Source organism: Peromyscus leucopus, chromosome 4 (assembly GCF_004664715.2).
Source record: "Peromyscus leucopus breed LL Stock chromosome 4, UCI_PerLeu_2.1, whole genome shotgun sequence".
NCBI classification, from domain to species: domain Eukaryota; kingdom Metazoa; phylum Chordata; class Mammalia; order Rodentia; family Cricetidae; genus Peromyscus; species Peromyscus leucopus.
Window position 1 is genome coordinate 141,229,744 of NC_051066.1, and position 12,461 is coordinate 141,242,204.

The 12,461-nt window shown below is 49.2% G+C and overlaps 1 protein-coding gene across 1 annotated transcript; it reads left to right on the forward strand.

The window, feature by feature from the left end:
* Window positions 1-5,002: 5,002 nt before the first annotated feature.
* On the forward strand, window positions 5,003-12,162 carry C4H20orf85 (chromosome 4 C20orf85 homolog). Its single transcript, XM_028893784.2, has 4 exons — window positions 5,003-5,132; window positions 8,359-8,440; window positions 9,923-10,024; window positions 11,825-12,162. The coding sequence occupies exons 1-4, from the start codon at window positions 5,062-5,064 to the stop codon at window positions 11,984-11,986; spliced, it is 417 nt and encodes a 138-aa protein (XP_028749617.1). The 5' UTR covers window positions 5,003-5,061; the 3' UTR covers window positions 11,987-12,162.
* The last annotated feature ends 299 nt before the right edge of the window (window positions 12,163-12,461 follow it).

Genomic DNA, 12,461 nt, shown 5'->3' on the forward strand with positions numbered 1-12,461 from the left:
CTGTACCATTCATTCAGTTTCGAGTCCAAGCTGGTCTCTTTCTGGCTCAGCTCCCTGTACTCTTCCAGTGACTCCAGCTTTTCCTGCATCTGGGGAACTGAAGAAAGCAGGTTGGAGGGGAAGACAGAAGGGGAGGAAGTGGCTGCCTTCCCTAAACCTGCTGGGTGGTGGATGGGTGGGGCTAATGCTGCAGAGACTGAGTTGGGAAGGACCTAGAAGGGAGTTTCTAGGGAACCATGGGAGCAGGTGACCATCCTTCCTCTGTGAGGCCCTGGAACCATGTGAACTGCTGCTATAGGTGTGGGGAGTAGATGGTATGAACCCAGCCATGACGAGTTCCTGGCTCCTGAGCTGTAGCTCTCTCTAGCCAGCAAATGTCACTTTCAGCACAAGCCCACAGGCCTTTTGTTGTGCCGGAAGCCATCACCCAGGCTGTGGGAAAATCATGCTGGCGGACAGGGCACACTGTAGGCAGAGCCCGCTCCTCAACAAAGCACTCTTTGGTTAAAGAAATAAAGAAAAATAAATCACCCAATAAAAAAGAAGTGTTCAAGCTTAAAAACTAAAAAAAGAAGCAGCTGGCTTTCGTTGTCAGAATGGAGCAACTTGTATAGAGCAAAATGAGAAAGAAATAAAAATAAAAAATGAACTGTCCCAAAGAACTGAGAAAAGGCCAAAAATATTCATACATGGGAACATGGTGAACCTCAAAGCTGTAAATATTTTCCAAGTTTTCCACATGTGGCCAGCAAGAGTAGTAGTCCCTGTCCTGTCTCTCTCCCTGTTTGAAATCTGCTCAGAATAAGTTTGCCAAAAAAAAAAAAAAAAAAAAAAAAAACCTTGTTAGATAAGGAAACTGCCAGAGGCTCTGAAATATTTTGTTTCAAATATCAGAGGGAAAGGAATTCAAGCCTTAGAACTGGGTGGGGGCTCTGGGGGTTGGGGGGGTTGTTGAGAAACAGAAAAAGGAGACATCGACTCACAGGCACAATGGACCAGTATGTTGGGATGTACATCCACCCACCAGACATGCATCAAAAAGAGGAATTTCAGAAACATTCAAAACTGAGGATTTCTTAGGAGCCATAAAGCACAGGTGCTCCGGAAGAGTTTGCCCAGGGACACTGTGTACACTGTTTGGCTTGTTCAGTCTTGCCGCCCTGCTGGTGGGAGGGTGCCCTAGGTTCCTAGGTTTCTTTCTGTCATTGTGACAAATACTCTGACCGAAAGCAACATACTAGGGGTTTATTTCAGCTTGCACTTCCAGGTCACAGTTCATGATGGAGGGAAGTCAGGGGAGGAACTCCAGGCACACAGCATTAGCTCGTACCAAGGAGCTCACTTTCACAGTGAGGGATTGTGGCAGGGCATGCTAGCTGGCTTGCTCAGGCTTAACGTTTAGCTAGCTCTCTACAGTCCAGGACTATCTGTCCAGGGAATGGTGCCACCCACAGTGGGCTCTGCCCTTCTACGTCAATTAGCAATCAAGACAATCCCCACAGACACATCCATGGGATAATTTGATCCAGAGCAGTGGTTCTCAACCTTCCTAATGCTAAGAACCTTTAATACAGTCCCTCATGTTGTGGTGACCCCCAGCCATAAAATTTTGTTGTTATTGCATATCTGTAATTTTGTGACTGTTATGTGTAGCTAGAGTTTTCCTGCCTTGCCCACAGTCAGGACAAATCTTTGTCACCCACCAGTCCCACAGCCGCTCAGACACAACCAAGTAAACACAGAGACTTATATTGCTTACAAGCTGTATGGCCATGGCAGGCTTCTTGCTAACTGTTCTTATAGCGTAAATTAATCCATTTCCATAAATCTATACCTTGCCACGTGGCTGGTGGCTTACCGGCGTCTTCACATGCTGCTGGTCATGGCTGCGGCTGCAGTGTCTCTCTGCCTCAGCCTTTTGCTTCCCAGAATTCTCCTCTCTCCTTGTCCCACCTACTTCCTGCCTAGCCACTGACCAATCAGTGTTTTATTTATTGACCAATCAGAACAATTTGACATACAGACCATCCCACAGCAGTTATGAATTGTAATGTAAATATATGTGTTTTCCAATGGTCTTAGGCGACCCTAGGAAAGGGTCATTCAACCCCCCACAGGTTGAGAGCCTCTGATCTAGGTGATTCCTCAGTTGTGGCTCTCCTTCCAGGTGGCTCCTAACATTAAACCTAACCAAGGTAGAGAGTGACTGGAGTCCTGGGAAGAGTGGTTCACTGACGGGGGTTGAGAGATGTACCTAACCCTACAGCAAGTTCCCAGGGTGATTCTGTCCAGGACAAACAAGTCCCTCGCCCTGTAATTAAGAAGTTCCTTCCCCAGTCAGCACTGAAGGAAATCCATCTTTGTGGGTTTCAGCTGCTGGGGTTAGTCTGAGATGGGAAGCCTAAACAAGCAGGCATCACCCACAGCAGGAGGCCTGGGCTGAATGGAAGGAGAAGGTGAGCGGAGCACCAGTGTTCATCTCTCTCTGCTTCCTGACTGTGGATGCCATGTGACCAGCTGCTTCCTGACTGTGGATGCCATGTGACCAGCTGCTTCCTGACTGTGGATGCCATGTGACCAGCCGCTTCCTGACGACTTTGATGTGACCGTTCTGACTGTGGATGCCATGTGACCAGCTGCTTCCTGACTGTGGATGCCATGTGACCAGCTGCTTCCTGACTGTGGATGCCGTGTGACCAGCCACCCCACACTCCTGTCACCCTGGCTTCCCTGCTGTGATGGCCTGTAAATCAAAATCAACCTTCCTCAGTGTTTGTCACAGTGGTGGGACAACAGTTAACCTACTTTCTTACTTTCAGCTGTTTGAGGCGGGGATTCGGGACTCTGTAGTAGGAAGGTTTCTCAGGTCCCACCAGGCCCCCAAAGTCCCGTGCCCCACTTATAATCACCCAGATGCTTATATTAATTATAACTGCTTGGCCATTAGCTCAGGCTTATTACTGACTAGCTCTTACACTTAAATTAACCCATAACTCTTATCTATGTTTAGCCACGTGGCTTGGTACCTTTTCTCAGCTCTGCCTTGACATCTTGCTTCCTCTGTGTCTGGCTGGAGATTCCTGACTCAGCCTTTCTCTTCCCAGAATTCTCGTCTGTTCACCTCTCCTGTACTTCTTGTCTGGCTATTGGCCAATCAGCATTTTATTTATCAACCAGTCATAGCAACACATATTCACAGCATACAGAATGACAACCCACAGCAGGTCTCAGTGATGAGAAGTGGGCCAGGAGCTGGACCACAAAGACCCCCAAGCCTGTCCGTGTGGCCACAGTTCTCTGCCTGTTTCTAGTGCTGGATGTTCCTTAGGGTGCCATGTGCACAAGGCCTTGGCACTGTTACCTACCCTCCGCAGAAAAGGCTTTGATCCCTATGTACGGGACCCTCCCTCAGCAGATGCCCCCAAAGGTCCTCCTCTCAGAGAGGTCTGCCCTGAGCACCCTTCCATGGGGGAGGGGAGTAGCTATCAGTAGTGTGGGTATGCAGGTTCATGTTTATGTGGGTGCATGTGTGTGCAGAGGTCAGAAGTCAACCTCACAGGTCATTCTTCAGGCAATGTCCACCTTATTTTTTGAGACAAAGTCTCTGAGGTGACCTAGAGATATCCAATTTAGCTGTCGATGGACTTTCCTGTCGTCCCCCCGCCAAGCTGTGATTACAAGAGTATGCCACCATGCCCAGCCCTTTATGTGGGTTCTGGGAATTGAACTCAGGTCCTCATGCTTGTGTGCAAAGCACTTTGCTGATTGAGGAGTTCCCCTGCTCCTGAGACTACCGTTCTAGAAGGCTCCCTCCCTCTCTCCCACTGTTGGCATTGTACCTGCCATGACCTTCTTCATCATTCATAACTGACCTCGTGACCTCCGGCTGTCATCTCCTGGATCCTTACCTGCCTGCTCCACATGATGTGTCTCCCTTCTACACCCTCAGCATTCACACAGCATCACGCACATCGAGGCCCTTAGCAAATGCTTGCAGGAGTGGGTGGGCAGGCCTCCACATCAGGCCAAGCACAGCGGCCAGCAGCTTTGCTTATTCTTAATTTCACAGAGACATCTAGAAGCTTCCCAAAGCAGGAGCAGGGCTGCACAAATGCACGACAGGTCTGTCTTCCTGGTTACCCACTTCACACCTCCCATGAAGGTTTCCTCAGCCACAGGAACAGCGACCTGGGAGACAGGGTCAGGGAGAAGACCCCAGGCCACCTGAGGACCTACCCACCCAGGAGCAAGGACATCGGCGGTGGCCTGTTCTCATCAAACCTTTGACAGACTAACTGTCCTTGATCAGGGGCTGGAATACTATGCAAGAGTAGAAAAGTACATGTGAGCAACGTGAATGGATCTCCCACAAACTTTAGATGACAAGAGAAGCCTGGCTAGATGACTCAGCCCACCCAAAATCCTGGCGTGGCCTAGCCAACCTCTGCAGGGAGCGAAGAGGAGGCAAGTGTGGTATCTGCAATGGCTGGAGGTAGCTGGCAGTGCTGGGTCATGATGCCCAGGGTCTGGGCCAGAGGGTGTGTTCTTTCTAATAGACATCACGCTCTGAGCTCTTGGGATTTTGCGCCTGGATGGAAGCTCTAACCTCCACATTTGAGCTTTAAGTTTTAAAAAGGGCCAGGGACAAGGGCTGGTAGGTAGTACAAGCCAGGCCATACTGAATACTCAGGGAGTTGAGACAGGAGCATCTCAAAGCACAGGTCTGCCTGGGTTAGGAGACCCTGTCTCAAATTTTAAACAGGTGAAAAAAAAAAGAGAGAGACTGAGAATGTAGGTTAGTGGTGGAGCATGCGCCAAGCCCTGGGAGCAATTCCAGTATCAAAAGAGGAGTGGGGATGCTGGTGTTAGGTCGCAGAGGGGCACACGTGACCACCGGGCACTCAGAGGGCAGAGGCCAGCAGCAAGCTCCAGGGACCCTCCTCCCCTGCAGGAGTACCTCCACCTCCTAATTGTTACGTGTTACCTGGCAACCGGTCTCCCAGCGACAAAGGACACAGAGTCTAGGGCAAGAGGGCACCGGTTTGCCGAGGCCCGTAAGCCATGGCGGCTCAGAAGCCGCTCAGCACCACTGCGGCAGAGCGCATGAACCTTGTGGCCCAGGACGAGATCTGGTAAGACCCGGAGGCTGGGCCCTTCTCATCTACCGGGCACCCACCTTAGCGGCCTCAGTTTCCCCACCAAGAACGAGAAGACAGTCGGCCGCTGGGCACAGCTGGAGTGCTCTTAGGATAATCAGGAACTTGGAGGAGAGCAGGCAATGTCAGGCACACAGGGACACCTCAGTCTGGCCGCCCCTCCCTCCTGCCCACCGCGAAGACTGGAAGAATTCCAAAAGGGAATTTAAAAAGAAGAAACAAAACTTAAATGCTAATATTTGATAACATCGAAGGTTCAGCCTTTCTTGGATTTCCTAGATTCTTTTAAAGGAGAAGAAATTTTAATTTTAAAAGACCCAGGGCTGGGTGTGGTGTCACAAGCCTTTAATCCCAGTACTAGAGAGGCAGACAGCGGATCTCTGTGAATTCAAGGCCATCCTGGTCTACATAGACCTTATCTCCAACAGCAACAAAAATCTATTTTCTAAAAGATTTGTGTCCATCAGACATTTGTAATGGATATTTTTGAGTGCCAAGTAGTATTCCACTACTTGACATTTTAATCACTATAAGAGTCTGATTTAGACCCTAGATGCAAGGGACATTTGTCCCCCTTGACCCTCCCCTCCTCCCTTCCCGCTCCTTTCTCTGTCTCTGTCTCTGTCTCTCCCCTCTCTCCTCCTGCACTGGCTTTGCATCTGGGGCCTCAGTCACGCTGGCCAAGCGCTCTGTCGCCAAGCTTCTTTTTCCTGCTTTAATTGTGAGTTGTCCGGGCTGCTCTAAACTCACTGCTCCGTAGCCCGGGCAGGCAAGCACATCCTCATGCTGCAGCCCCTGAGCATCCGGGGTGACGGGCCCCTGGCTCACCTCGTAAACTCCCTAGTAACCATCTCTGTGACTTTTGTGTCCTTTAACACCCGTGGGGACAACTGGTGAAGAGCCTACTCATATTGGAATTGTCGCATTAAGTCTGTTTTGTAGGAAACAGTATAATTCTCTCAAGTGGAAAACTGTCATTTCCCAGGAACCACACAATCTCAGTGTTTTAAATGTGTTTATTAGCACCCACGAACCTCCAAGAAGAAACATTATCCTTTCCCCCACTCCACTAGACAAACTCCTACATATCCTGCAAACCCAAGTCAAAATGCCCCTCCCCTATGAACTGGCCCTCTTGAGCGCAGAGATTCTGCTTTCCAGTTCTAACACGTCTCCCGAGTACTGGAAATGGACATGATCAAGTGTGAGGTTAACTAGAAATGGAGAATTAACCAATTTCAAATATTCACCCCAAGAAAATATCATGAAAATTCACGAGAGTTGGCTATTTTTACTTCCTTTTTGATGTGGCTATGGGAAATTTTCAGACATGTTTGAGGCTCATGTTGGTCACATCTTTATGAGAAATAGACTCTGGGATGCAGAGTGACAGACAGCTCAGCCGTGGGCGTGTTCACAGTGAAATCCCGATGATCCGAGTTCCGATCCCTAGAATGCTGTGAACTGTCCTCTGACTTCCATACACATACTCAAACACTAAATGTACACACACATGCACACACTCAAACACTAAATGTACACACACATGCACACACTCAAATACTAAATGTACACACACTCAAACACTAAATGTACACACACATGCACACACTCAAACACTAAATGTACACACATGCACACACTCAAACACTAAATGTACATACATGTACACACTCAAACACTAAATGTACATACATGCACACACTCAAACACTAAATGTACATATATGCACACACTCAAATACTAAATTACGCAGGCATACATGAAAACAGACGAACTCTGGGCTTGGGAGAGGGCTTATCCTGGAAAGTGTTTGCACACAGGATGAAGACCCGAGTGTGACCTCCAGAGCCCATGTAAAAAGCCAGGTGTATAGTGAACACTTATAATTCCAGGGTGGAGGAGGAAGAGACAGGAAGGTCCCTGGAACTTTCTGGTCAACCAGTTTAGCCTGAGCCCCAGGTCCTACTGAGAAATCCCATCTCCAAGACAAAGTGTAGGGCCCCTAAGAATGACAATTGTGCTGGCTAGTTTTATGTCAATTTGACACAAACTAGAGTCATTTGTGAGGAGGGAGCCTCAATTGAGAAAATGCGTTCATAAGACCAGGCTGTAGGCAGGCCTGTAGGGTATTTTCTTGATTAGTGATTGATGGGGGAGAGGCCCAGCCCACTGCAGGTGGTCCTATCCCTGGGCTGGTGGTCCTGGGTTCTACAAGAAAGCAGACTCAGCAAGCCAGTAAGCAGCACTCTTCCATGGCCTTTCATCAGCTCCTGCCTCCAGGTTCCTGCCCTGTTTGAGTTTCTTTCCTGACCTTGTTTGATGACACGGAAGTATAAGCCAAATAAACCCTTTTCCTCCCAACTTGAAACAGAAACTCTAAGACAACATCCAAGGTTAACCTCTGATCTTTACACACACCTGTACACCAAACACACACACACAAGAAAAGAAAAATAAAAAGAAATAGACTTTGTCTTCCAAGCTCGGGGCCCAGAGTATAGAGCTTGGCCAGCCCCAAAACCTGCAGAGATCAGAGAGGGGGAGGGGTGCAGATTCTGGTTCCCAAATCGAAGGAACCTGAAGGACCAAGGCGAACTCCATGTTTGCAGAACCTAACCCATTGCCTCACCAGCTGCCCCTCAGCTCAGCTCCCAGGTGGACATCTAGAAACTGTTTAATGTGGAATGAACAAGAATGGGGCTGGATTGGGGGTGGGTGGGGCTGGAGCACCTGGGGACATTTAAGGAAGGTCTAGCAGTCAAGTTCACGCTTGCTGAGTCTCTACTTGCCGGAGCCCAGGGGTAAGTGTCTTTTTAAACTGACTATCTCATCCCATGGGTGCTTCTGCCGCTTGCCACTCTTCCTCTAAGCACAGGCAGAGCCTCCAGAATAAGAGGGCTAGTACTCACGTGCCCCTCTAGTAGTTAGCCCCAGTCCCACCTGACCCCCATACCATGCCCCTGCTCCATCTCTTCCCACCACCTCCTCCTCCTCTCCTGCCAGGGTCTCCCCATAAGTTAAGGGGGGGCTCAGCCTAGGCACTGAATTCTCTCCTGCTCCATCCCCACTCACATCCCCTGCAGACCCGCTAGCCAGCCAGTGTGCAGGACACAGAGGCAAGCTGTTCTCCACACGTTTGGAGGTTCTCACGAGGCCTTTCTGAGAGTGTCGCCTCCCACTTAGTGTTTCTTTTTCTCAGGAGATACCGTCTGAAGGCTGAATATAAAGCCCAGGAAGAATGGCCGATGAAGTGGGGATATTTGATGACCTCCATGGAGAAGGTGATTGAAAAGTTTATCAGGAGCCACCTGTCCCCAGGCAGTACCCAGTCATGTCAGGAAATAAATGGCCACCATCTGATAATCAGCAAGAATGAATTAAAAGAGGGGGGCTGAGGAGATGGCTTTGTGGGTAAAAGCCATGAAATAGGACACTTGATATCTTCTTCTGGCATCCGCATGTGCAGGCACAGGTACACACATGCATACTCACATATGCAACACACACACACACACACACACACACATACACAATTTAATTAGCTTTTTCTGCTCCCCTGAATCCGGAGGTTCCTTCCTTTGAGGGGTTGTAGAGCACTCTCAAGGTGCAAGACATGTGCCAGGCACTTCCTTTAACCAGCTCTGTGGTTGGCACTGCAGTCAGGCACATGGGACTGCCGCTGCATGCCCATTTTTAATAAAAAGACCAGGGAGTTCAAAGGATGATGGTCGGGCACAGGACCAGCAAAGGCCGCACAGAGATGAGGAGCCAGTGGGCCTCGGCTTCACCCGAGGCCACCTGACCACCTCCCGTCTGTGAAATGGAGTGGGACGAAGGTATGTGGACCGCTCTGCAGGCCTGGAGACAAGGGGACCTGTAAGGAATAACTGAGACCGTGTCTGCCCTCCCAGGTGCCCCCCAAAGTGTGGGTCAAACATTCAGACATCTGCAAGGGTCTAGACAGAATGAGAGAGGACAAGCATTGCAAAAAGAGGGAGTTATGGTGACATGGGCAGAGACACAGTGCTGATCAGGGGAGTTCCCAGCATTCCTGTGAAACCTGCTTCTAGAGGGAGTAGGTCCCATTTATAAAAAAAAAAAAAAAAAAAAAAAAATATGTAGACTGTCATGATGCCCACGGGGCTTCTGAGGGTGGCCTGTTTGTGACATAGCTACCTCAGAACAGACTCCAGGCAGGTCCTCTTCCTCTGCCGGACACAGTGACCAGAACTGCATTGTTCAAAATACTCTAACTCACAGCATCGGAAGCCCCTCCCACGGCCCACCCACTGCACAGCTTTGAAATTATGCCATTTGTAATGAGGTTTTTAAAATTCTTAGACAGTTATACAGTTTGAAATTCAATGCATAAAGTAGGGGCCTTAATAATGTACTGTTCGAAAGTGATTTGATATTAATATTCCTCGCATGTAATTAAATTGGGTTTCCAGGGAGTTTTAAATGGCTTTAAAATCTCCCAGGGTGTGGGGCATTCGTTTCTGGTTGGGAAGCTTGGTCTTGGAACCAGCACAGGCATTTTTTTACTTTGAGTTCATGACCAGGGCTGTCTTCTCTGGTCCCATGATGGGGATATCAGTTCCTAGTCGAAGGGCCTCAGCAATGCCACTCGGGACTAACTTGGCAGCTTAGATTCTACTTTGACCATTTTCTGCCTGTGCTGGGATCAGCAGCGCCTCTGCTGGGAGCTCCACCGGGGCCCGGGGGCTCGGCCTGAGGTCCCTGTCTCCGGGGTTCTGTTTCAGCTGCTGGAAGGTGAAGAAGAACCACGAACCCCAAAGCCCAAGATCGAGCTGCCCAGCCACTTCCGTGTCCGGCCAGTGAGCCCCATGGACAAATACATCAAGGTTCGTCAGGCTGCTCTTACACTATTTTCTAAGAAAAAAGTAAGTCCTACTGCAGACTGTGGTCCCTCCAGCCACCAGAGGTGAGGACATGGCCACTCTGGGAGCCACAAGAGCCCTGGAACCAGGCTGGGAACCTCACTGGTAAGACACCTGCATGCACATGTGAGTCGTGCACACACACACCTGCACACACATGTGAGTCGTGCACACACACACACCTGCACACACAAGCACAAACACACATATCAGCACACACACACGGCTTTCTAAACATGAACATATAAACACACAGACACAAACACACACATGTACATATAAGCACAAACACATATATACACACATACACACACACTATGGAAGCAGGAAAGCAAGTGAGGCTCAAGAGTTACAGTGAGATCTGAGCCTGAGTCCCATGTGACTGCTCAGCTCCTGCATTGTCTTGGACAAGTGGCCTGGAATGTGTGTGTCCACTTCCTCCCTGGTTACTATATCTCAGGGTTACTGAAACACCTTGGGGACTGGGGTTCTGTGGGACAGTGTGCTTGAAGGACTGGGGAACAGGAACCAGCATTTGTCAGAGGGTGGTGACTCTCAGCCATTACTGGGTGCTGGGTGAACAAGCAAGAAAGGGATCCTCAACCAGAAAATCAGGGAGGTGGTGGGGAGGCGCTGCTCCAAAGGGTCACCAGAGCCGCTGGGAGGGCTTCTCCGTGGCAGGCTGCTCCCGTTCAAATTTCTGGGACTCAGTGAGCAGCCGGTCTGTCTGAACCAGTGAGACAATCTAGGGAGCCATTGAGGAAGACACATGTAAGTCAGACTAGTTTTATAGCATCTTGATACATGCTAAGGTCATTTGGGAAAGGGGACTATCAACTAAGAAAATGCCTCTATACAATTTGCAAATGGGCAAATCTGCAATGTATTTTCTAAATTACTGATTGATGTAGGAGGGCTCAGCCATCATGGGTGGTGGTGCTACCTGTGGTCCTGGGTTCTATAAGGAAACAGGCTGAACAAGCCATGAGCAGCAAGCCAGTAAGCATCCTCCTCCATGGCCTCTGCTTCAGCTCCTCCATGTTCCTGCCCTGTTCTGCCCTGACTTCCCTGGATGATGGACTGTACACTGTAAGATGAAACAAACCCTTACACCCCCCTCCCAACTTGTTTTTGATCAGGTGTTTGGGAATAGAAGTCCTAAGACATGTGTCTTAGTTAGCTTTGTCCCCTTGACACAGCCTGTAGTCACCTGAGAGGAAAGCCTAGATCAGATTAGCCTATGGACATACGTATGGGGGTTTCTTGATTGTGAATTGATTGGAGGTCCAAGCCCACTGTTGGTGGCACCATCACCAGGCGGTAAGTGGACCTGGGCTTTATAACAAAGCCCTATAAACATGACCCTGTGAGTGAGCTAGGGAACGAGCCAACAAGCAACGTTCCTCCATGGTTTCTACCTCAGCATGCTGCAGTGAATGCCTTCATTGATGAGCTGTGATATATAAGTCAAACAAACCATTTCTTCCCCAGGTTGCTTTTGGTCAGTGTTACCAAAGAAACAGAAAGGAACCTTAATGAACACCCAAAAGCCAAACTCTAGCCTTCACACACACACACACTTCAGCACACACTGCTTAATATTGGTCTTTCTGTCTTCTGCATCCTAGGCATCCTGGGCACCTTGTAGACACCCCTGTGGTACATGTAGTCATTTGCTCCACAGCGAGATGCGTGTCTTCCTCCTATCAGCACTGTGGACAGGAAGGAGTCTTCCCATGACTAACCCCTTGCATTCCACTTCAGATCCTTCCATCACCTCCAATCCCAAAGACCACCCAGAGCTTCATCGGATGGCGATCTGGGGTGCCAGGCCTGAACAAGTGCTTGGAGCATGACACAGAGATCCGCAGCTGCAAAGGGGCTTACGCCCGAGAGCTGCACTGGCCAGAGCAAGGCGTGTACTGAATGTCACCATGGCTTCAGGTGGGATGTGCCCTGTGCCTGGGTGAGCCTCCCCTGGACGGCTCCCCACGTCTCTATGGATGTTCTGAAGGACAACAGTTTACCTTAGGTGTTGTTGTTCATTGGTGCTCCCAAGATTCTTGGCTAACATAAGGTAAATAGATACTCTGGTTTATTTATTTGTTTTCTGGTTTGTATGTTTGTTGATCCTGTGGGAATCTCGAACTATGGTTTTGGAAAACAGTGATTTAACTCTTAAGCACACTTGTCTATACCCGGGCATGTAGCTCAGTTGGTAGATGGCTTATGTACATGCACGAAAGCTCTAACACCTCAGAAACTAGGTATGGTACCAATCACAACACTTGGGAGATGGAGACAGAAGAAATAAGTCCCAGGACATCCTTGGGATATTATGTTTGAAGCTCGCCTGGGTTATATAGGATCTTGTCTCAAGAAAGGAAAAACTTGAACACAT

What these genes read in the sequence shown, in the direction of transcription:
- C4H20orf85 (XM_028893784.2), top strand. Translation starts at nt 5,062, where the DNA reads ATGGCGGCTCAGAAGCCGCTCAGCACCACTGCGGCAGAGCGCATGAAC. An exon ending in GTGGCCCAGGACGAGATCTG is followed by an intron (nt 5,133 to 8,358) that starts GTAAGACCCGGA and finishes TCTTTTTCTCAG; the next exon opens with GAGATACCGTCTGAAGGCTG. An exon ending in CCATGGACAAATACATCAAG is followed by an intron (nt 10,025 to 11,824) that starts GTTCGTCAGGCT and finishes ATTCCACTTCAG; the next exon opens with ATCCTTCCATCACCTCCAAT.